The sequence below is a fragment of the Macaca fascicularis genome, chromosome 2 (assembly GCF_037993035.2).
Source record: "Macaca fascicularis isolate 582-1 chromosome 2, T2T-MFA8v1.1".
Lineage (NCBI taxonomy): Eukaryota > Metazoa > Chordata > Mammalia > Primates > Cercopithecidae > Macaca > Macaca fascicularis.
Genome location: NC_088376.1, coordinates 42,195,871 through 42,220,465, shown reverse-complemented (window position 1 = coordinate 42,220,465; position 24,595 = coordinate 42,195,871). Strand labels below are relative to the sequence as shown.

Sequence of the window (24,595 nt, the reverse complement as noted above, 5' to 3'; positions counted from 1 at the left end):
TTAAAGTTGTCTCGGGTTTAATTTTTAACATGGTAACATGCCAATAGATAAAACTCGCATAAACAAAAGCTCTTTGGGGTCCTCAAAATTTGTAAGGAGAATCCTTAGAGCAAAAAGTTTGAAGACCACTGCTGTAAATCTTATAATGTTAAATATTCTGATCTTTTTGCATGTGTGAGTGAAGAAATAGGTGCTTAGACTTGAAACTGTGTTAAAAGCTTAGCAAAGTTGTAACTGAATTGTTTTGTAGCCCTATTCATGCACTGTATTTAGTTAAGATCTCAAACATATTTTATTTGGCTTAGCAATTTAATTTTTTTAATGTTTCTTTTTAGCCTTTGCGACTTGATATCAAAAGAAAGCTAACTGCTAGATCTGATCGAGTTAAGAGTGTGGATTTGCATCCTACAGAGCCATGGATGTTGGCAAGTCTTTACAATGGCAGTGTATGTGTTTGGAATCATGAAACACAGGTAGGAATTTTTCAGGACTTTATTAGAAATAAAATACTATGTTAGACTGTGTTTATAATGAAAGAGAAGAAATACTGTAACAGAATCCAGAAGCTATATGTAAACCGCTTTCTCAAGTTGGTACGAAGTATTTTAAATATGAAGGAACTAACATTTATGAGGGGATAGTTTGTAGGAGAAACTGTCCTGGGTATGTTATATATAATATTTAAATATGACAACTCTGACTTAGGTAGTATTAGCTCATTTTTGAAATTGAGAAAACTGATGGTATTATAGGATCACTCGCTAAAGTATTTAATTGTTAATTTTCCATTCAGTGAATATTCTATCTTAAGAATGATATTTTTAAATTTATTTTTCTCCCAAATGCCCAATGTAATGATATGCAGATAAATCTTTCACTCAGCTATATAGATTATATCAGGGAAATATTTATAGTCAGCTTTTGGTTATACATGCATCTTACAGATTCTCTGCCTAAATGCTTGACTCCTCTTTCACCTGAGTAAATAACATATCCTTCAAATTAGTTTATCTCATATTTTCTAGTCTTCCTAGACTGTATTTAAGAGTACAAAGCTTATAGTTAGCACTATGCCATACAGTTGTGTCTACTTATATAGTAATTATCCTTAATGTCCAAAGTTAAGTTCTTGAAATCCAGGTGAGATTCACATTTGAGGAATTTAAAATGGCAGAATAGGATCAAGGAACCAAAGCCAGAAGTAAACCTAAAAACAACTTTACACTTTTATACTCACTGTAATGAAACAGAAATGACTGTACACTAAACTTTTACCCTGTATTAGTCTGTTCTCACACTGCTGTAAAGAACTACCTGAGACTGGGTAATTTATGAAGGAAAGAGGCTTAATTGACTCACAGTTCCACAGGCTTAACAGGAAGCATGACTGGGAGGCCTCAGGAAACTTAAAATCTTGGCAGCAGGTGAAGGGGAAGCAAGCACCTTCTTCACATGATGGCAGGAGAGAGAGAGCGAAGTGGGAAGTGCCACACACTTTTAAACCATCAGATCTCATGAGAAGTCACTATCACGAGAACATCAAGGGGGAAATCCATCCCCACCTTCAATCACCTCCAATCCACCCCCATAATCCAATCACCTCCCACCAGGGCCTTCCTCCAATTCAACATGAGATTTGGGTGGGGATACAAATCCAAACCATACCATAGTCCATCAGTGACATTTTATGCAAATTAACATTTTGTTTTCTGCTGTATCTCAGTGCCTGTAACATTACCTGGCACATAGTAAGTGCTCAATAATTATTTGTTCAATAAATTAATAATATGCATTTCACTTATCACTAGTTCAGTATTTCTGTTCTCTACAACTTCAGATCTTTATCTTGTGAATTCTTTTTGCTTTGATGCAAATAACTGCTTTTTTTTTCCTTTTTGTTTAGTTCTTGAGATGTTTAAAGTATTTCTGATTTTATGTTTAACAGATATGTTGGTGTCCTCTCTCTCTGATTATTCCTAGGGATTCCCTCTTATCAACTACATTTACCTATCTCTCAGCTCTGTCACTTGATCATCTTATATTCTAAAGCCCAGGCGTACTTTTCTTATCTTTCTCTAGGCTTTATTGTAATATATCTTTGCTTTATCTGCATTTCCGCTTTGCCTCCTTTTTTTCTTCTGTACCTTTTTCTGCCCTATGACAGGACCATCTGCTTCCCCTTTCATAATTCATCTCATTGGTAATTTCGTGCTTAATTTCCTTCTTTCCTCCAAGAATGGAGGTTCTATGAGGACAAGGATTACCCTCATCTTATTTCCCACTGTTGGTCCAGTGCATGAGGCACTACCTGATACACTGTCAGGCTCCTAGTAGATAGTAAGTCTTTGTTGAATGATTGATCTGTCTTTGGTTCTCCCTGTTTTTTCCCTGTGTTTATATCACCAACAGTATTTACCACTCCTGTGTTGAGAGCAAATTCTTGAGAGAGCCAAAAAGGTTTTTGGAAGTAAAAAGGGTTTTAAATGCACTTGAATTTCAAATAAGGAGATACTATATATTCTTTGAGGTGGTACATGCAGTGGTTTAAAAAACATAGTATTTTAGGATTTGAAGCCAACTTGCTGATTAAATTATATAGGTTAGCCTTTTAACTATGCTGACCCTCTTTATTTATCTAAAGTAAAGATGATATTATTGCCTTCCCTATGTCACAGGATTGTCAAAAAGATAAAATTAGATAAAATTGTATATGAAACCTAAGTACCATATAAGTATTAGTCATTAGTTATACTTTCCTAATCTACATTGAACATTTGTATGTATCGCATGTGTAGCTTTTCTTACTCTTCATTTGCATCAGTCATAGCCCCTAACATGGCGCTGAGCCTTGGCTATTTGCTCTGCAGCTGCTTTATTTTTACTGCTTAGATCCCTGAGTTTGTTGGCTCCTCATGAGCTTTTGTGGATTTTTCTGCTGCATTACAGATTGCATGTTCTGTCTACTCTCAGTGTCTGTATTTTAGTCAGCTGGTAGTGATTCTGCAGGTTGGAGTTGAAGTGCCTACTCATTCAGCCTTTGTCTAAAGAATCTTTGAACTCTGGCTTGAAAAATCAGAGTGGGACAGTTCTTATGAACCGGTCCCTATTACTTTTTTAGTGCACATGGTTAATCAAGCAGTAAGATTATATTGGTTTCTTAGTTATTTCTTTTTTGCTCTCTGATACAAAAAAGGATTGGAAAATGATAGTTTGGCTTTCAGACTTTTAAGAACAGGCATCAAAGAAGGAGAACATAGAGGTATACCATTATCTCTGCTTTTTCTAGGAGGGTCTTCTAGTTTTCTACCTTTATCCTGTGTGTATAATTCCATTCTGAGTAGCTCAGAGGAAAATACAGGTCACTGTGTTTTCATTTAAAAAAAAAAATAAATAATAACATTTGTATGGAATCATATTGCTAAAGCATGCAAAAGAATTGTACCTTATTCATGAGTCACTTTTATGGGTTTCAATTTCAAAAAAACTGACTAGGTGTGGTGGCTCACGCCTGTAACCCCAGCACTTGGGAGGCTGAGACAGGTGGATCACTTGAGGCCAGGAGGTCGAAACCACCCTGGCCAACATGGTGAAACCCTGTCTGTACGAAAAATACAAAAATTTGCTTGGCATGGTGGCGCATACCTGTAATCCCAGCTACTTGGGTAACTGAAGCATAAGAATCACTTGAACCTGGGAGGCGATGGTTGCAGTGAGCCAAGATTGTGCCACTGTATTGCACTTCAGCCTGGGTGACAGAGTGAGACTGTCTCAAAAAAAAAGAAAAAAAGAAAAACTAAGAGCTAATTCATTCAACAAATACTTATTACACACTAATTTAGTGTGCCAGCCACTGTTCTAGCTTCTGTCTATACAGTGTGAAAAATATTCCTGCCTTTGGAGAGCTTGGCAGGAAAGATTCGCACAAACATAATTATGAGGTGCTACATTATGAAAGGGAAGTACAAGTTTCCATGGGTGGATTTTCAAGGCAGAGAGAACAAGAGCAGAGGTAAGGCTGGGAGTAGCCAAAGGTGAGGCTAGAAAAGAGAGGGAAGGGCTGGAGCACAGAGGATCTGGAATACCATCTTGTGGACATTTGCTTTCTCTTGTCTTTTAAAAAGTGTTTTAATTTTGAATCTATTAAAAGATAATTTGTCTTTTTAAAAAATTTTAGTGTTGACCTTTTATATTTTAGCCTGAAAATATATTAAAATGAGAAGTGATCTTAAAAATTGGATGTTTGAAATATAACAGAGTAGATTTTGTGGTTATTTTCTTACAGCTCAATTTGTGTATTCTTTTTACATTTTAAAGACACTGGTGAAGACATTTGAAGTATGTGATCTTCCTGTTCGAGCTGCAAAGTTTGTTGCAAGGAAGAATTGGGTTGTGACAGGAGCAGTAAGTAATTAATATGAATCTCTATTCCCGTTTTCTGAATTGGTGAATGATTATGTAAGTTAGTTGCAGGATTTCGATTCCTGGTTTGTTTTGTTAGTTACAGCACTGTTTTGAAGCATAGACTTCATTCCTTGAGCCTGTGATGCAGTTTTTTTGTATAATTTACTTGATAATAGGGATGATAGTTTTAAAATTTCTGTTTCTAGGATGACATGCAGATTAGAGTGTTCAATTACAATACTCTGGAGAGAGTTCATATGTTTGAAGCACACTCAGACTACATTCGCTGTATTGCTGTTCATCCAACCCAGCCTTTCATTCTAACTAGCAGTGGTAAGAGATGACCTATTTTGGTCATGTGCGTCTCTTTGGGTAATTCATTTTCATTCACTGAGACATGCTATTCTTTAACTGCTGTTACAAATAGAATTCTAATTCCAAGCAGCCTTTAAACTGTTTAGATCCATTACTGTGCTATTGATGCTGCTTGTGTTTGTACTTTAATGAAGTATCAACTGTACTTAGGATCTGTGTAATGATTGCTCCAATTCCTGTCAGAGAAGACCTACAAGTCTAGATGTTTAAACATCTGCTGAACAGAAAGGTCATTTACATGTTGATGAGTGAGTTTTTGGCAGATTGCCATAGAGCCTAGTCAGTTCAATCTTCATATTCAAACTAGTTTGCTCCTTGGTATTGTGTATAAATAGTAGACCTCTTGGAGGACTGGCAAAAGAGGTAGCACTGAATTGGTAATAGCTCTTTGAAATGTGTTTAAATTAAAAATTGAGAAGTAATTTAAAACTTTTTAAAAACCAGTCTTGTGAGGGCAAATGCTTGTTCTCTACATAGTCATTGCTATCAGTATTCAGTCACGCTTAGATTCTAATCAAACTTGTATGACTCTTTGCTCATTCTTTAATGCTCACTGAATTTTTAAGTTTTTTCACAAAATTTTTATATTTGCTATTTCTAATCTATTTTATTTATTTTATCTCCACTTTTCTGTAGAGAGTTAAATTTATTTTTAAGATAAATAAGCATTTTGAAAACGCTATTTGGTTTTGATTCTATTTCTGTAAGTCATGGATTATGTGGTTTATGTTAGGTTTGCTTCCCCTAAAGACTGTGTCTTACTTATGAAGTGAAAAAATAGAAATCACAACTAACTTGAGACTTTCTTTTGGCCTAGATGACATGCTTATTAAGCTCTGGGACTGGGATAAAAAATGGTCTTGCTCACAAGTGTTTGAAGGACACACCCATTATGTTATGCAGATTGTGATCAACCCCAAAGATAACAATCAGTTTGCCAGTGCCTCTTTGGACAGGACTATCAAGGTAGGGTGTCCACAGTTTGTGTCAGTTATCATTATTAGTGAACTATACTTGCCTTAGGTGTTTTACTATTGACTGGCCAGAAATTGATCCATCTTAAAAGTTTTTTTCAAAAGTCTATTTTGAAGTAAAAATAGGATTTCTCATTTTAATCCAAAGGACATGTTCTGTTTTGAAAAATATTGTGGCAACTCAGTGCTCTTAATGAGGAGTGTTTTTCTGTGTGGAAGCAGCATGTTATAAAAATTTTTTAGCCTTTGGAAACCCAGAATAAGAAAAATGCCAGTATCCTTTCTAGGATACTACTTTCCTCTCCTTTCAGTATTCATTGTTGACTTCTGCTCATCGTTCATCTATTTTACATTTAAATTCCATATGCCTCTATTCTGTCTTTCTTACTCCATTTCACCACATTGCTGTCTGTTATCTTCCTGAAACATAGATTGCATCTTGTCAGTTCCTGATCTAAGGATAAAGTCCAAATGCCTTAGTGTGGAATACAAGGATTTCCAAGACTAGCCTGGGCTAATATTATGCGACATCTCCTAAAACCCTGGTCTACTCACCATCCTCTAGAGGCCATGAATGTTCACAAAACCTTACTTCATTGAACTTTTCCATCTGCCTGCACTTCTCTTTATTTTCCTGTTTTGATATTTTTTTCCTCCGGAGAACTACTCAGCTTTTAAGGCTTAGCACAAATATTTACTCTTGAGAAGCTCTTGTCAGACATCCACTTCATCTCTAGGCAGAGCCAGTTATGCTTATCCCATTTCTTCCATTGCTTTTTGCCTCTGTTTCAGCCTTTCTCAGAATGAATTTTAATTACATGTTTTTGAAAATCTTTATCCCCTGAAATACTGAATTTTGGGGGTAGAAACTATGTGTCACTCCCTTTCCCCAAACATTCAGTAGCAAACAGCAAAGTGCCTTACCTGATCTAGGTGCTTAATACATGTTGCAATGAGGGCAATCATGCTCCCTTTTTAAATCATAATATTTAAAATATTTCCATGCTGGGCGTGGTGGCTCACGCCTGTAATCCCAGCACTTTGGGAGGCCAAGACGGGCTGATCACAAGGTCAGGAGATCAAGACCATCCTGGCTAACATGGTGAAACCCTGTCTCTACTAAAATTCAAAAAATTAGTTGGTCGTGGTGGTGGGCGCCTGTAGTCCCAGCTACTCAGGAGGCTGCGGCAGGAAAATGCCTTGAACCTGGGAGGCGGAGCTTGCAGTGAGCCAAGATCACGCCCCTGCACTCCAGCCTGGGCGACAGAGCGAGACTCCATCTAAAAATAAATAAATAAATAAATAAAATAAAATATTTCCATATGCATTGAATTAAAATAAATTAACTTTTGCTTACACGCTTGCTTTCACCTATATAAAACACTGTTACTAGTTTTCCTTTATGTAAAATGTTATGTGTCTGAATATCTTAGGGTTTTGACCTTAGTTATTTTGCCTTTGGATTTTCCTTGCTTTTGACATAGATTAACTTTGAAATTAGTTGTAAACTTTTGTTTTACTAAATTAGGTTTATCTTGAGAGCAAGAATTGTCTTATCTTCAGTTCCAGTAAAGTTTATTTTATACAGTAATTGATAAACATTTGTTACACATATTTATACTCCCCACAGGGCCTCCCATATGGTAGGCACTCAGTAAATATTTGTAAAGATAAAGCTTAATTCTGTGCTGTGGTAATTTTTAACAATTTTCTACATTTTAAATTTTTAGGCAGTAATTTTCTCCTTTAAATATATCTTCATTTTTATTTATTTATATATTTTTGAGTTATGGTCTGTGTTGCCTAGGCTGGAGTGCAGTGTCATGATCACAGCTTACTGTAACCTCAAACTTCTGGGCTAAAGCGATCCTCCTGCCTCAGCCTCCTGAGTTGTTAGGACTACATGCGTGTGCCTTCACGCCCGGCTAACTTTTTACTTTTTCCTTTTTTGTAGAGGCAAGGTCTTGCTGTGTTGCCCAGATTGGTCTTGAGCTCCTGGGCTCAAGTGATCCTTCCACCTCAGCCTCCTAAAGTGCTGGGATTACAGGTGTGAGCCACCACACCTAGCCACTTTTAATATATCTTACTAAATCCACTTTCATGAGGTGTATATTGAATCTATAATAAAATAATTTCATACCCTTAAAGTGGTGTTTTTCAAAGTCTTAAACATCTAGATTCCTGGGCTTCACTGTGGATTGACTGAATTATAATCTCTAGAGATAAAGCCTGAAAATTGGCACTTCTTTTAAAGAACGCCATAGTGATTTTGGCTCCTGAGAATTCAAGTAAAATGAGAAATAACAAAAACCAAACAGTATAAAAAATAAAATTTCATAGCTCTTCTCTCCTGGGCTTTGGCATTTTACATATTGTGTCAGAAATGTGGTAGATTTGCCTTTTGAAAAGCAAGGCCCCATATTGACTGGCAGATGCTGTTTCTCTCTGCAGGTATGGCAGTTGGGCTCTTCGTCACCAAACTTCACTTTGGAAGGACATGAGAAGGGCGTGAATTGTATTGATTACTACAGTGGTGGGGACAAACCATACCTCATTTCAGGTGCAGATGACCGTCTTGTTAAAATATGGGATTATCAGGTACAGCTTTTCATAACCTTACTTCCATATGTTAGATATGTTTCTTACTATTTCTTATAGGACAGTTAAGACTTGGGTTGTTGAAATCTGTTCCCAGCATAATAACTTAAGGTATCAGTATTTGCACCTAAACTGTGTTCCCAGAAGTCTCCATAAAAATGAAAACAATGCATACATATCAAGATTTTAAAAATAGAATACCAACATGTTCATATTTCATTTTGTAATTGCATTTAGAAATTTTAACATTTTAATGTTGAATTATCCTCCATAATCTTCATTGATAGACTTCTATTCATTTTTGTCAGCTAGCAGATCAACAAATACCATTTTGCCAAATAGTACTCTTGTAAACCTAGTTATGAACTCTTGTTAACATGCTTCCTATCTCTAAGATTTTCTTATATTTAGATATTTTTGTTTTCTACATCAAAAGTTCCTATAAGCAATTAATAAAATGAGGCCTAGAAAGTCTGTTTCACCTTGAAACATTTTCACATTTGTACTTAAATCCAGAATAAAAATATTAAAGGCTAAAGCAGTACTGTCTACTTAGCCAGTGATAGTAAGTGTGGGTTTTAAGGGGTAAATCTATTACCCCGAGAATTTGGGAAAATAATATTCATACAAAAGCCTTCTTGGGTTTTTTCCGCTTCTTTAAATATGATAGTTACATTTACATTTATTTTACAAAGTAATTAGATAAAATATTCATATATACAACAAGATCATCCTATTTCAAAAACTTCTGTATTGGATATTATTTAGATTGTCATGACTACTATCATTTATAATGTATGTGTACATTGAGAAAATTAAGGGTGGACTGGTTACATGTTTTTCACTAATAAAAAATGTTTTCTATGTCTTAATTACAGAATAAAACATGTGTACAGACACTGGAAGGACATGCCCAAAATGTGTCTTGTGCCAGCTTTCATCCTGAGTTGCCAATCATTATCACAGGTTCAGAAGATGGTAAGTTAGAAGGGTATGTTTATTCCTGTGCTGGTAACTACTACTTAGTGGGCATTTAAAGCAAGTAATGTCTCTGCATTATAATTGGAGGTTTCCAAGGATTTTGATATTTTTAGTAAAGTACCAGACTTAAGCTATAAAAGAGTAAAGGGGCATTAGTTTCATCATCATCATCATCATCATCATTCTCATGTATTTTGATTCTGTCACTTAAGAGGACCATCAGATGTCCTGAAGAAAAACTGAAAAAGCATGTGCTTTGGAGTCAAACAAACCTGAATTCAAAATCAGGCTCTGTTATGTTATGAATGTGTGGTTTGGGCAGATTATGAAATGGAAACACATATATCTGCTTCATAGGATTATAGTGAGAAGAAATCATGCATAGACAGCATCTGGCACAGAGGAAACACTCTACCCAGGAAATCCTGTTATTATTTCATGTTTAAAATCATAATTCTTAGTTTTTGTTTCTTATACGTTATCTGTTATGTTTATGTTGCTTTTAAAAATCATTTAAAGACAGTAGATCAAAAAATTGGTCATTAAGCTGCCACGAAGTGTTATCTATTTTAATAGAAAGACTTCTATGGCTCTCTTTCACCTGATAGTTTATCATCGGATGTTTGTATCAAAAGGGAATATTTACATTGTTCGTTTTAGGAACAGTACGTATTTGGCATTCAAGCACCTACCGGCTTGAGAGCACACTGAATTATGGAATGGAGAGAGTATGGTGCGTGGCCAGTCTAAGAGGGTCAAACAATGTCGCTTTGGGCTATGATGAAGGGAGCATCATTGTTAAGGTAATTATACTATCCCTCTCAGTAGGTGGACATAGGCAAAACCATTTTCTTTGTATTTTAGTACCGTCATCTTCCAAGTCACCAGTTTTGTAAAACTGGCACTTCTTTCATTAAGCACTAGACATTAAGCAATGAAGATTTAAAGTGGAAGAAAGGAAATGGAGCTCTCTGTTAGGTGAAAAAATAATCTATTTTGTTGTGGTTTTATTTATTTTCCTTTTCATTGTTGAAAGTTATTTGTCTTTCTTTCAGCTTGGTCGGGAGGAACCTGCCATGTCCATGGATGCCAATGGAAAGATAATTTGGGCCAAGCATTCAGAAGTCCAGCAGGCCAACCTAAAAGCAATGGGAGATGCTGAAATTAAAGATGGAGAAAGATTGCCACTGGCAGTAAAGGATATGGGCAGTTGTGAAATATACCCTCAGACTATTCAGCACAATCCTAATGGGCGGTAAGCCATCATCAAAATTTGTCTCTCAGCTTCTGTGTATGTTAGAACAGGTTTGCAGATCCACAGTCTACTCTTGGTTGGCATCTCTAATCATTCCTCAGTGTGCTTTTGCTCTGGCCTCATAGTCCTCAATACGGCTGCAGGCAGCCATGCCACTTGATAAAGTTGGCACAAAAGATGGAGCATGTTTCCCCTCTGGCCTTGTTCTATACCACACAATTCTGAATAGTTAAATAGTACTGTTTACTGTTATTTCACATGCATTGAGTTTGTGTTCTTATGTGCTCCTTTGAGGGCAAGGAGTATGTCTTATGCTGAGACTTAGGAGGTACCCTCTCTAAATGCTTGCTGACTCACTGCTCTTAAGAAGAAAACTTGACTCTGAGATATCTTTTGAAAAAGTTTTGGGATTGGTAATAATTCTGTTTCTTATTTGTAATTTGAACTGTCAGTTTAATTTCTCCCTTAAGATTTATAAGTCACCAAACATCTTGTGAGAGAGGAGTTTCTAGCACAGTGAAGTCTAAATCTGTGGAGCTTTAAAAATATTTTACAGCAGGTCTGGGCATCTTATAATGTTATGCTGAATATTGAAAAAGACAAAGGATATAAACCAAGTATGCTACCTAGTTCAATAAATTGTATCCATAATTATTTGTAACGTAATTGTCTTATGAAGGTTAAGAATGCATTATGCGCATTTCCCTTAATATCATAGAACATTCTTGGCCACAAGTTTTGCCTTTGCCAGTCTTTTGATACCAGCCTTTAAAGTGTTATAAATAACTTTAAAGATAGTTGTTTTATGTCCATTGGGAAAATTTTAGTTGACTATGCAGCATTCTCTTTTTCTCAGTATTTAAATGTTAAAATATCCTCTGTATTTTGATTAATAGTCTTTAAAAACTGGAGTGAGATATTTTTATTCATTTGAGTGATCAGCTTTAAAATGAAGATAGTCTTTGTAATAATACAGTGCCTTCCTGTGGTATAAATGTCATGAGCAAAGTGCTATGCATCTTGGTGCTCAACAAATACTGGTTGAATAATTGGAATCCTCCTCCTTTGCATCTCCAGCCATTCTCACCTTCCTGTCTCCAGTTGCCTTTATGAGAAGGCCATTCCAATAACATTTCAGCAGTAATGCTATATTCATAATTTCCTTTTTAATTTGTTGGCTAGAATTTTTTTAACATTTGTTATTAGAATTCTTTTACCATAACAAGAATTATTGTTTCTTAACTTCTACATGTCTTTGGTCCTTTGTACTTCCCTCCCTGGCTTCTGTGATTTCTAGGTTTGTGGTGGTGTGTGGTGATGGGGAGTATATCATCTACACAGCAATGGCATTGAGAAACAAGAGCTTTGGATCTGCTCAGGAGTTTGCATGGGCCCACGATTCTTCAGAGTAAGTTTTGGCTGCGTGATAGCCAGCTTGCCGTGATTGCAGATGTGTTGTGTGCTGCTTGAGGACTCTCAAGGCTTGATGTGGGCTGCGCTTCTCCGTGTTAAAAAACAGTTCTCACCAGAGCTGTCCGTTAGAGTCAGAGGCAACTGTATAGCGTGAGCTGTCTTTGTCCTTTCTTTGTTCTGTGTTGAGCTGGCTCACTCAAACTGATAAAATAATCCCATTTAACTGGGGACCCAGCACCCATTTCTTTGGTGGAGCCCATGGCAGGACCTGGTGCTTTATGGGCTTAAGGCACAGTAGACCCTCATGTCTGCTTTGGCAGGCCTTGGCGTGCCCTCCCTATAATGTAGTGTCCTGGTGCTACTGGCCTTTGTGAGCTACTTGGGGATGATGTTGTGATTTGATCATTTTGATGAGAAATTTGTGAAATCTTTTTTAAAACTTATTTTCTGTGATAGTACCCGCTGCCCATTCTTAACAAATTTCTGTCTGAATTCAGAATGTTCATAAAATGTTCTCATTAAAAGCAGGAAAGATCATTTAACTCTGACTTTTTTACTAGTCATTGGCTCTGGTTCCTTTTTCATTCCTGTTTAATGCATGTAATAAACATTAGGGGTTTAGTGTTTTCAGACCACACAAGTGAATTACATCTTCACAGTTTTTTTTAGTTTTGTTTGCCTCACATTTTATGTTGCATCTTGCCCCCAATAGTGGGGTAACTTAAGCTCAGCACTGCATAATAAGATACATTTTTTTAAATGTTGACAACAGTAAGATTTATTGAGAGGTATGGAATTGTTCTGATCTTTTCATAAATTTCCTAAATACACTTATATACATATAGTTCTGTGTATTCAAAGGTACTGTGTTATCTTAGGCAAAATTATAGTTGATGAATTGCCCTCTCTCAGCATACCTCTTCCTCTATTTTGATAGTTCCCTTTTTTCAGCTTTATCCAGCCAAGGCCTTGCTCAGCATCTTTCCTGTCCTGAGCAAAGCCCTCATCACATCACTTCCTCACACAATCTCAAATATCCAGTGATAGCCACAGCCACTTTTTTCAAGGCAGAGGCCTGAATATAATCTGTTGTTGCTGATCATTGCTGACTAATGAGCCATTTGTCACAGTTTTTATTATTTAAATCACCTTTATTGAGGTATGATTTACAGAAGACAGAATGTATCATTTAGTTGTACAGCAGTCCCCCCATCTGTGGTTTCCCTTCCTGCAGTTTTAGTTACCCACAGTCAACTGTGTTCCAAAAATATTAAGTGGAAAAGTCCAGAAATAAACAACTCATAAGTTTTAAATTGCCCAGTGTTCTGAGTTGCATGATGGAATCTTGAGCCATGCCACCTGGGATGTGAATCATCCCTTTGCCTAGCATATCTATCCACATTGTATATGCTATCCACCTTACATTTAGGAAAAAACATAGTGTATATAGGATTCAGTACTATCTGAGGTTTCAGGCATCCACTGGGGCTTAGAACGTATCCCCCGTGGATAAGGGAGGACTATTGTTCTTGTCAGTAGATTTGGGCAAACGTATGTAATCTGTAACCAGTAACACAATCAAATTATAGAACATTTCTATCATCCCCCAAAATCCCCTTGTCTCCATTAACAGTCTGTCCACACCCCCTACCCACCCATTCCCCAGGCCCAAGAAAATACCGATGAGAGCCTCTTGTCTCTATATAGATTAGAGTTGTCTTTAGAGTTTCATATAAATGGAATCATATGGTATGTACTCTTGTGTCTAGCATCTTTTGTTCAGTATAATGTTTTTTGAGATTCATCCATATTCTTGCCTGGATCAGTAATTGGTTTATTTGCAGAGTATTATTCCATTATATGAATATACTATAATTTGTTTAAGCATTCACCTATTACAGACATTTGGGTCATTTTTATTTACTAAAGTGGTTTGTAAGCCCTAGTAATTCATGTCATATACAGTAAAAAACCCTTTCATCATTTGTCCAACTGTAAGGAGTTCTCTGATGTCTTAGGAAAACGTACATCAGAGAATCTTCAAATATTTATTTTATATTTTTGCATAATTACTGAAAAATATTTGAAGATATTTCCAACATTTGGTGGAATTATGATGTAGTATATAACATGTTATGTTTGCCTTCCCTTTTTTCTCCCAGGTATGCAATAAGAGAGAGCAACAGTGTTGTAAAGATATTTAAGAACTTTAAGGAAAAAAAATCATTTAAACCAGATTTTGGAGCAGAAAGTGAGTGTGGTCTACGTATTACATTTTTAAATTCTTTGTAATGGCTCCAAAATGCCTAAGCAAAACTCTTTTTATGTTCCCTTTAGGTATCTATGGCGGCTTCTTATTGGGAGTCAGATCTGTAAATGGCTTAGCTTTCTATGACTGGGACAATACAGAACTCATACGAAGAATTGAAATTCAGCCCAAACATGTGAGTTTCCCCTGTTGTTGTTTTTGGAATATTTATTTTTGTGATGAGTTCTGGGTCCCTAAGGCCAAGAAGTGTCTTGTACCCTGCTGTCCCTCTTCCATTATCAAAAGCCATTTAAAATATAAAACAGCACTTAGAATTTAAATAACTTTTTAAAATACACATCGTCTACGGCCTCATTAGGGTACGACAATCCTGATTTTCTGAGCAATTGGAGGTAAGTGGCAGTGCCATTTTGACAGAGGAAAAAAGCATGCTTTGACAACAAGAAGTCAGAGAATTCTTGACTTGGAAATGCCTTCTTCCACGTAGTTCAGAAAACCTTTTCATATGTTTTGATGATAGCTGCTTGAACTTGAGGTGACCATCTCCAGTGACAAAGTGTTTACCTTTAGAACTGCCCGCTGCTTTGACAGTTTTCACTATCAGGAGATTATCTGTGGAAACAAACCAGCTTTTCTGGGGTCTGGTTCTAGAGTGTGCATTCTCAATGGGCGTAAAAATTGGCTTGGGGGGGCTTACTCTTTATGAATAAAGCATAGCTATACATATGTGTATGCATTACATATGTGTATCTGTGGTATTAACATTTCATTGGGGGAGGTGATTAGAAAAATGTCCAGAAAGACTTCTAGGGAGGGTGGGTGAAAATGAAAAAAAAAGAAAAAGTGATAAACACTGTTCTAGAGCAATAGGGAACAGGCTGCTGGTCCTCTATGTAGCACGTTCAGTGTTTACTGACAGCTGTCCTTTCCTGTCTCACTTTGGACTTTCTATTGCTAGGCTAAATAGCATAGCCCTGCCCTGGCCACCCTCCCAAATAATGCCACATAACATTGTTAAGTGAATACTTATTATCTTGATATAAGAAGATAAATGTTGTAAGAAATCAAGTATGTGCAGTTTGTCATATCCACTCAGAAATCCAAATCAGTTGTCTATGATTTTGTTGTGTTGCAGATTTTCTGGTCTGACTCTGGAGAGCTAGTCTGTATTGCTACTGAGGAATCATTTTTTATCCTTAAGTATCTGTCAGAAAAAGTCTTGGCTGCACAGGAAACACATGAGGGAGTTACTGAAGATGGCATTGAAGATGCCTTTGAGGTAATTGGATCAGCACATCGCTTTTAGCTTTGTATTTAAATGATTTATATTCTTACAACAGACTTTACTGATTTTAACATTTCGTTATAAATTAGGTTTGAGGAGACAGCATTTAAGGATTTCTGGTGAAATGTGAAAATTAAAATCTTGACTCATAGATCAAACTTTGAAAATACGTTTAAAAGAAATTTGTGCTTTGATTTTAGGAATTCTTTAGACTTACTTTGATATCTTTCAGTAAAGAAATTGTAGTCGTTTTGGTCCTAAGACTATTTAGTCAGTGATTTAAATGAGCTCCCAAATGGTAAATCATTCATTATGCAGATATCCTAGATTTTGTGAAATACTTAATATTTCATTTTCAAGTTATGAAGGGTCTAAGTTTAGATCAGTGTTCTTTTATATCATGGTTTTGGCCCAACAATGAGATTTCACATTACAAATACTAATCTAGGAATCTGTTCTTTTTTTTTTTTTTTTTCTGTTTTGAGCCTAAGGGTTATATTGAGTAGGAATCTGTTCTTAAATGAGGAAAGAAATTCCAGCCAGTTGCAGTGGCTCACACCTATAATCCCAGCACTTTGGGAGGCCAAGGTGGGCAGATCACTTGAGGTCAGGAGCTTAAGACCTGACCTTAACTTGGCATGGTGAAACCCCGTCTCTGCGAAAAACATAAAAATTAGCCAGGCATGGTGGCAGGCACCTGTAATCCCAGCTACTTGGGAGGCTGAGGCAGGAGAATCACTTGAATCCGGGAGGCGGAGGTTGGCAGTGAGCAGAGGTTACACCACTGTACTCTAGCCTGGTTAACAGAGACTCCATCTCAAAAAAAATTCCAAGGAAAATTTTTCTTTCTGGAAATAGGAAGGATTTTACTTTGCACTCCTTATTCTACCATATCACCCTCAAATATATTCAGCTTTTTATTGAGAGATTTCTGATGTTGGATAAAGTAATAGTCTTTATTTTCTTTCTGCAGGTTCTTGGTGAGATTCAGGAAATTGTGAAAACGGGGCTTTGGGTAGGCGATTGCTTCATTTACACAAGTTCTGTGAACAGATTAAATTATTATGTTGGAGGAGAAATAGTCACCATTGCCCACTTGGACAGGTACCTGCGTATCATTTCGCATTTGTCCTAAATTTTAGCAAAATCTGTTGTTGGCTTGATAGGCTGATTTTTCAGTGGAATAGTTTTAGTAGGTTGCCTATTGTTAACCAAAAATGTATCAATCAGACGGGAAGGTTTTGAGCAAGAGGCAGGTTGGCGGGGCGTGTGTTTGTGTAATTGCAGATTTGAATTTCTAACTTGGTTTCTGTGTCTTTTATAGGACGATGTATCTCCTAGGCTACATTCCTAAAGACAACAGGCTTTATCTAGGGGATAAAGAATTGAACATCGTTAGCTATTCCCTGCTGGTTTCAGTCCTGGAATACCAGACAGCCGTCATGCGGAGGGACTTTAGCATGGCTGATAAGGTCCTTCCTACCATTCCAAAAGAACAGAGGACCAGAGTTGCACACTTTTTGGAAAAACAGGTAAGAGGTTTTGTTTTGTGTTTTCTTTTTGTTTTTTAAAACTAGCAATTTGAAAGCAAATTAGTATGGAGTTGAAAAACTTTATTTCTTAATTGCCAACTGATTTCTGTGGCAATAGAATTTCTCCTGTGAGTTTAAGGCACTTGTTACAGCATATGATGCACCCTTCTTACACGCTTCCTTCTGCTTTCTCAGTGCCCCCTTTAAATGTTAGAGGTGATTTATCAGTCTTTCTCTTTTTATTATTATTATTATTATTATTATTATTATTATTATACTTTAAGTTCTAGGGTACATGTGCATAACGTGCAGGTTTGTTACCTATGTATACTTGTGCCATGTTGGTGTGCTGCACCCATCAACTCATCAGCACCCATCAACTCGTCATTTACATCAGGTATAACTCCCAATGCAATCCCTCCCCCCTCCCCCTTCCCCCCTCCCCATGATAGGCCCCGGTGTGTGATGTTCCCCTTCCCGAGTCCAGGTGATCTCATTGTTCAGTTCCCACCTATGAGTGAGAACATGCGGTGTTTGGTTTTCTGTTCTTGTGATAGTTTGCTAAGAATGATGGATTCCAGCTGCATCCATGTCCCTACAAAGGACACAAACTCATCCTTTTTGATGGCTGCATAGTATTCCATGGTGTATATGTGCCACATTTTCTTAATCCAATCTGTCACTGATGGACATTTGGGTTGATTCCAAGTCTTTGCTATTGTGAATAGTGCTGCAATAAACAGATGTGTGCATGTGTCTTTATAGCAGCATAATTTATAATCCTTTGGGTATATACCCAGTAATGGGATGGCTGGGTCATATGGTACATCTAGTTCTAGATCCTTGAGGAATCGCCATACTGTTTTCCATAATGGTTGAACTAGTTTACAATCCCACCAACAGTGTAAAAGCGTTCCTATTTCTCCACATCCTCTCCAGCACCTGTTGTTTCCTGACTTTTTGATGATCGCCATTCTAACTGGTGTGAGATGGTATCTCATTGTGGTTTTGATTTGCATTTCTCTGATGGCCAGTGATGATGAGCATTTTTTCATGTGTCTGTTGGCTGTATGAATGTCTTCTTTTGAGAAATGTCTGTTCATATCCTTTGCCCAATTTTTGATGGGGTTGTTTGTTTTTTTCTTGTAAATTTGTTTGAGTTCTTTGTAGGTTCTTGATATTAGCCCTTTGTCAGATGAGTAGATTGCAAAAATTTTCTCCCATTCTGTAGGTTGCCTGTTCACTCTGATGGTAGTTTCTTTTGCTGTGCAGAAGCTCTTTAGTTTAATTAGATCCCATTTGTCAATTTTGGCTTTTGCTGCTGTTGCTTTTGGTGTTTTAGACATGAAGTCTTTGCCCATGCCTATGTCCTGAATGGTACTACCTAGGTTTTCCTCTAGGATTTTTATGGTTTTAGGTCTAACATTTAAGTCTCTAATCCATCTTGAATTAATCTTCGTATAAGGAGTAAGGAAAAGATCCAGTTTCAGCTTTCTACTTATGGCTAGCCAATTTTCCCAGCACCATTTATTAAATAGGGAATCCTTTCCCCATTTCTTGTTTTTGTCAGGTTTGTCAAAGATCAGATGGCTGTAGATGTGTGGTATTATTTCTGAGGACTCTGTTCTGTTCCATTGGTCTATATCTCTGTTTTGGTACCAGTACCATGCTGTTTTGGTTACTGTAGCCTTGTAGTATAGTTTGAAGTCAGGTAGCGTGATGCCTCCAGCTTTGTTCTTTTGACTTAGGATTGTCTTGGAGATGCGGGCTCTTTTTTGGTTCCATATGAACTTTAAAGCAGTTTTTTCCAATTCTGTGAAGAAACTCATTGGTAGCTTGATGGGAATGGCATTGAATCTATAAATTACCTTGGGCAGTATGGCCATTTTCACGATATTGATTAGGGTATTCAGTTAGGAAAAGAAGAAGTCAAATTGTCCCTCTTTGCAGATGACATGATTGTATATTTAGAAAACCCCATTGTCTCAGCCCAAAATCTCCTTAAGCTGATAAGCAACTTCAGCAAAGTCTCAGGATACAAAATTAATGTGCAAAAATCACAAGCATTCTTATACACCAGTAACAGACAAACAGAGAGCTGAATCATGAATGAACTTCCATTCACAATTGCTTCAAAGAGAATAAAATACCTAGGAATCCAACTTACAAGGGATGTAAAGGACCTCTTCAAGGAGAACAAGAGGAGACCTCTTCAAAAGAGGACACAAACAAATGGAAGAACATACCAGTCTTCCTCTTCTGTGCCTCTTTTCCAGTCTCCTGATATTTTCAATTCTACACTACATTTTTCTCTTTACCCCATCTGCTTTTTAAAAAAATTGTGATTAAAATACATATAATATAAAATGTACCATGACCTGACTTTTTCTTATGTAGTGTTTTTTAAGCAAAATCACATATGTGCAAAGCATAAAATAAGTTTTGCAAAGTTTAAGAAAAAAGCAGCCCTCCTTTTTGCTTCCTGCTCCCTAGAGGTACTTTATTTTATCTAATTCTTGTGGTATTTATTTCTGTATCTTCATGCAGTATAGCAGTTTCTTCATTTCTTAGCTTTAGGCATTTCTTGTGACTTCCCCCTCTGTAGAAGATGAGGATTTCGCCTTCTTTCATTCCCCTGCATCTACCACATACACGCCACTTTCCTATCCTTCATCTCTCAGAACAGTTCTAATTTTGATTGATCACTACTCAAACGTTTACATTATTATGGCTGTGCAATCACTGCGCACAGGTTAACCATGTAGCATATTATCTAGCTTTCCTTTCCTGCAATTGTTTGTTTTCCCTGGAGTCTATAATTGTCTCTTTTCCCCCTTTGCTTAATTTTCTGTGTACCTGTGATTAGTTCTACCTGGACTTTGCTGGTTCTCCAGAGTTCCCGAAGATCTCCTTTCAGTTTGCTTAGTCTCCTTCAGACTGCACTGGTTTTCCTGCTCTCATCATGCATTTCCCTTCACTATCATGTTGGGGCTTCCTTTGCTTCTGTCCTGTTGGATCCATTGTTTCTTATACCCCTATCTCCTTTCCTGCTTTGCTCCCTCATTTTGGGAGAGCACGCCCTTCAGCAGTTTCCTGAGAAAAGGGTTGTTAATGGGAGATAAATTGTTTTGTGACTTTGAATATCTGAAAGTGCCATTGTTCTACCCTAAAACATATTCGACCATTTAACTGGTATAGAATTGTTGGAGGTAATTTTCTCTCAGAATTTTGAAGGCATTGTTCCATTGCCTTGTAGTTATTGTTTAAGTCTAAAGCTGTTTTTATTCCTCATTCTTAGTACATGACCTGGTTTTTCTCTGTGGAAACTTTCTGAATGTCGTCTCTGTTGTACTGAAATGTTATAATCATGGTAGGCCTTGGTAGGAATCAATTTTCATTAATCCTGCCAGTTATTAGATGAGCTTTTTTAATGGGAAACTTATGTCCTACATTTCTGAAAGATTTTCATGAATCATTCTATGGTGATTTCCTTCCTTTGTTTTCTGTATTCTGTCTTTCTGGAATGGTTAATGTTGTATGTCCTGCACTGATTTTCCTATTCTCTTTTAAAATCTTATTGTTTATAGATAAAAGTTTCTCTTATCCTTCTACAGATATGAATATTTTTGTTTTTAGATTTTGAAGTTTTCTCTTCCCCCTATATGGTATGCTTCCTTCAAGTTCCTTTTATTGCTTCATTTTGATCTCCATCTTTCCTGTTAGCGATTTTCCTCAAGTATCTGATGTCCTTGGGCCCTCACTTAAGAGTGAAGGTACAAGAAACAGATGATCAGAAGGTCTGAATTTGTGGGTGGGGCATATTGGGTTTGGACTTCACAGTATCTGGTGTGGTTGGCCCATTTGATTAGGGAGTCTCAATGTCAGTATCTTTAGCTAATGAATTTTTGATGACTTTCCATTTATGTAACGAATTTAACAATGTACTAGGCACTGTTTCTGCTGACATGTAGCCTTCATGGAGTTGACATTTTAGTATTTTGAAGTCTTTTCCCGTGGGCTCAGTAGATTTTAGTGAAAAGCTCCCCAATCACCATCATTCTGGGGTCTCAAGAGAAGATACCTTAGAGTCTCAGTATTTAATATTTCATTGAGTCTCTGTATCCATTTTCATAATCTCCTGTTTTCCTTTGATACTCCGTACTTCTTCCTCCAAGTACGCTTGGAATCTCCTAGTCTGGAGACTCTTTAGTTTGCCCTCTCCAAAGAATAAACCTGTCTTCTTTGTCAAGAGGTGGGAGAGGGGAGCAGATCTAGAGTTTCTAAATGCTTTTAGGGCAATTTGTTTGTTTTTAGCACTACCATTCATGAGACATATTGGGTGTAAATCACATTGTTTCTATGCTGTTCTCACTCCTGATTTAGGATTTGTTTTCTCTGCTGTTTTAACAGAATGTTTATATTCCTCCACCAGCTTTCCAGCTTCCAAACTTTTGTTAGTTTCCTCTCCCTTTCTGTGTGTTGGGAGTTCGTGCCTTAAAAAAAAAAATCCATTTAGTGTGATTTTATTAGTAGTAGGGAATTAGCAGAAAACAAAAGTATATATATTTAGTCTGCCTTATTTCATCTGTTTTGCCCTTGGCTGTATCTGACTAGTTCCAGAGATCTTCCATCCTCCACTTTTGGGTTTTATGTTATCTATATCAATGCTAGTGAAGAAAAGTAACTCCGGTTATTTAGAATGCCTTATTTACATCGTATTCATGGATGGATGGGGGCGGGGTGGCAGCCTGCATAAGCTAAGTTAAAACATTTCAAACTTGATGATAAAGCCACCCTGAAGATATAGCCAGACAGAACCCTAAAGCTGTCCAGCTTCTCAATCTTGACTCTCCCGTAACTGAGCATTCCCTCTTAGTCTGGTGAAGAGGTAAACTATCCGAGTTTTCAGTCTAACACATTACGTCCCTAGAGCGAAAAATGACCCCATCAGTACTGTTTGTCTTGAAGGAGAGGCTAATTTAATAATTACAATAGTTGATTTACAACAGTGGTCCCCAACCTTTTTGGCACCAGGGACCGGTTTCGTGGCAGACAGACAATTTTTCCACAGACAGGAGGGGGTGCATTTCAGGATCAAACTGTTCCATCTCAGATCACCAGGCATTAGAGTCTCATAAGGAGCACGGAATAGACCTACCACATGCACACTTCACAACAGGGTTTACGCTCCTATGAGAATCTAATGCCATCACAGATCTGACAGGAGGCAGAGTTTAGGTGGTAATGCTCGTTCACTCACCCACCCACTGCTTACCCCCTGCTATGTGGCCCGATTCCTAACAGGCCACAGACCGGTTGGTTGGGAGACCCCTGGTTTAAAAGCTTGTTCTTAATGCCTTAATGGAGCATGGGAAGGAAATTTTAGACTTCCTGTCTTTTGGATACTTGCTGATAAACTGGACTTGAGACCAACAATAAAGGAATAGGTAATGACACCTGATTGGTGACTGCACCTGAATACACGATGTTTGCTATGACCTACAGATGATAGAAAGTTGGAAGGTTTTATATTTGACTCCCTTTTCTTTGCCCATTTACTGCTAATAGTCTTATGTGCAAAATGAGGGATTGGACTAGATGATCTCTACTTCCCATCCTAGTTGAGTAGATTACCAACAGCTAAGTTTACACTGCTGCGGCTAGTTTTCTTCTTTTGAAATGATTCTTGTTCAGTCCCAACTTTGCAAAATTCCTTTCTTTTTGACATATCTGTTTATATTTACATTTCCAGTTTTACTAGTTACTTGAGTTTAGCATTAGCAAGCTTCCATTATCCTAATAAACAGTAAGAATTCTGTCACTGACTATTTTATCTGCCAGGTTTGTTCTTACCAGTTACTTTAATGGCTCCTTAATTATTCCATCTTCTCATTAAATAGTGGGGTTTCTAGTTTGAGAGAGAAATGATTTTCTCTGTGAATGTGTGTACACTGTGTATGTGTGTGTGTATATATATAAAACATATATACATTTTTGTATGCATAAATGACATATGTATGTAATTTTTAAAAATCTGTTTAGGGCTTCAAGCAGCAAGCTCTTACAGTATCCACAGATCCTGAGCATCGTTTTGAGCTTGCTCTTCAACTTGGAGAGTTAAAAATTGCATACCAGTTAGCAGTGGAAGCAGAGGTATGTACTAATTCATGATTTTTCATAACTGATGGAAAAGTCAGTAGGTACTTCTATGTGTTTGGTATAATGTTTTGTTATTAAAGTTTTCCCAAATGCAAATTAGTGGCTCATTTTGGTGAAGTTATTGTCTCTGATATTTTTAAAAGATGTATTATGTTAAACTTTGCATAAATTGATTACATTGGAGATATTCTTAGCACTCTGTTTAAGAAAAATTGTTTTCATATCTTAAGTGAGATATATTTTGCAAGGTAAGATGTAAAACAGTATGTAAACTAGTCTGGAAAGCCTAAGAGTACAGACATAGCAGTCATTTGCCAGAGTCTGAAACTAGCTAAAAATACGTTGGTTTTGAAAAGGGTTTTGAAAGACAGCCCAACCCGTTTGTCTTTTGGTATTGAATAGAGCAGGCAGTCAGAGAAGGACAGTGCTGCCTTGGTGGCACTCACCTTGAGCAGCAGATGCTCTTAGCACATCTGGTCTAAATGTTTGAGCTAAATGAGCTGTTCAGGGAGGCTCAAGTGGGAGAAATGTTAATACCATTTTTGTAATGATATTTTTATAGATCTTTGTATATTGAGGCTCCCAATTGTGGTTTAAGACTAGCATTTATTGGTAAATTAATTTCGGATGTGCAAAATAAATTTTAGCTATGTTAAGATCATCTAAACATGCAGCATTTTGAGTTTTGAAAAGCTACAAGTGAGACATAATATTATTGTGAAATATTTAAAGACATAAACAGTTCTGTATGCTTTCAAAAAAGCAGTATTAAATCACCTGTTAAAATAATTGCAGTCTAATTACCTTAAAACTCCAGTGAGATGGTTTTACTTTTCCTGTGTAATTATAAGATAAAATATAATGGGTTGATTATAATTATTCACACATCATTAAAACTGATTTAAATTCATTTTGTATATGTGAATAATTTCCGTTTCCTGAATTGTACATTTTAGCCATTCTTATTTTGATAGAGCCAACTTAAGCACAGCTCTCTCTCTATATAAGTATCTTCCATTGTCCACACAGTTAACAGAATAATGTTGGAAATGTAAATGCTTATTTCTAAAGATATTTTAACTTGGAAACTCTTTTCTTACAGTCAGAACAGAAGTGGAAACAACTTGCTGAACTTGCCATTAGTAAATGTCAGTTTGGCCTAGCCCAGGAGTGCCTGCACCATGCACAGGATTATGGGGGCCTGCTGCTTTTGGCCACTGCCTCTGGAAATGCTAATATGGTGAACAAGCTAGCAGAGGGTGCGGAGAGAGATGGCAAAAATAATGTGGCATTCATGAGCTACTTTTTACAGGGCAAGTGAGTATTAATTTAAAAGATTAATTAATTCTACAC

At 36.9% G+C, this 24,595-nt stretch overlaps 1 protein-coding gene across 1 annotated transcript in view; it reads left to right on the top strand.

The window, feature by feature from the left end:
- Window positions 1-24,595, top strand: part of COPB2 (COPI coat complex subunit beta 2) — a 34,233-nt gene that overhangs the window by 6,199 nt on the left and 3,439 nt on the right. Inside the window, exons 2-17 of the mRNA XM_045386878.2 lie at window positions 336-473; window positions 4,315-4,401; window positions 4,608-4,734; window positions 5,594-5,742; window positions 8,202-8,348; window positions 9,227-9,326; window positions 9,990-10,132; window positions 10,385-10,584; window positions 11,882-11,992; window positions 14,160-14,248; window positions 14,335-14,441; window positions 15,402-15,545; window positions 16,525-16,655; window positions 16,876-17,083; window positions 23,126-23,236; window positions 24,345-24,559. Of these exons, the coding sequence (XP_045242813.1) occupies window positions 336-473; window positions 4,315-4,401; window positions 4,608-4,734; window positions 5,594-5,742; window positions 8,202-8,348; window positions 9,227-9,326; window positions 9,990-10,132; window positions 10,385-10,584; window positions 11,882-11,992; window positions 14,160-14,248; window positions 14,335-14,441; window positions 15,402-15,545; window positions 16,525-16,655; window positions 16,876-17,083; window positions 23,126-23,236; window positions 24,345-24,559 (2,207 nt within the window). The remainder of the gene's footprint in view (window positions 1-335; window positions 474-4,314; window positions 4,402-4,607; window positions 4,735-5,593; window positions 5,743-8,201; window positions 8,349-9,226; window positions 9,327-9,989; window positions 10,133-10,384; window positions 10,585-11,881; window positions 11,993-14,159; window positions 14,249-14,334; window positions 14,442-15,401; window positions 15,546-16,524; window positions 16,656-16,875; window positions 17,084-23,125; window positions 23,237-24,344; window positions 24,560-24,595) is intronic.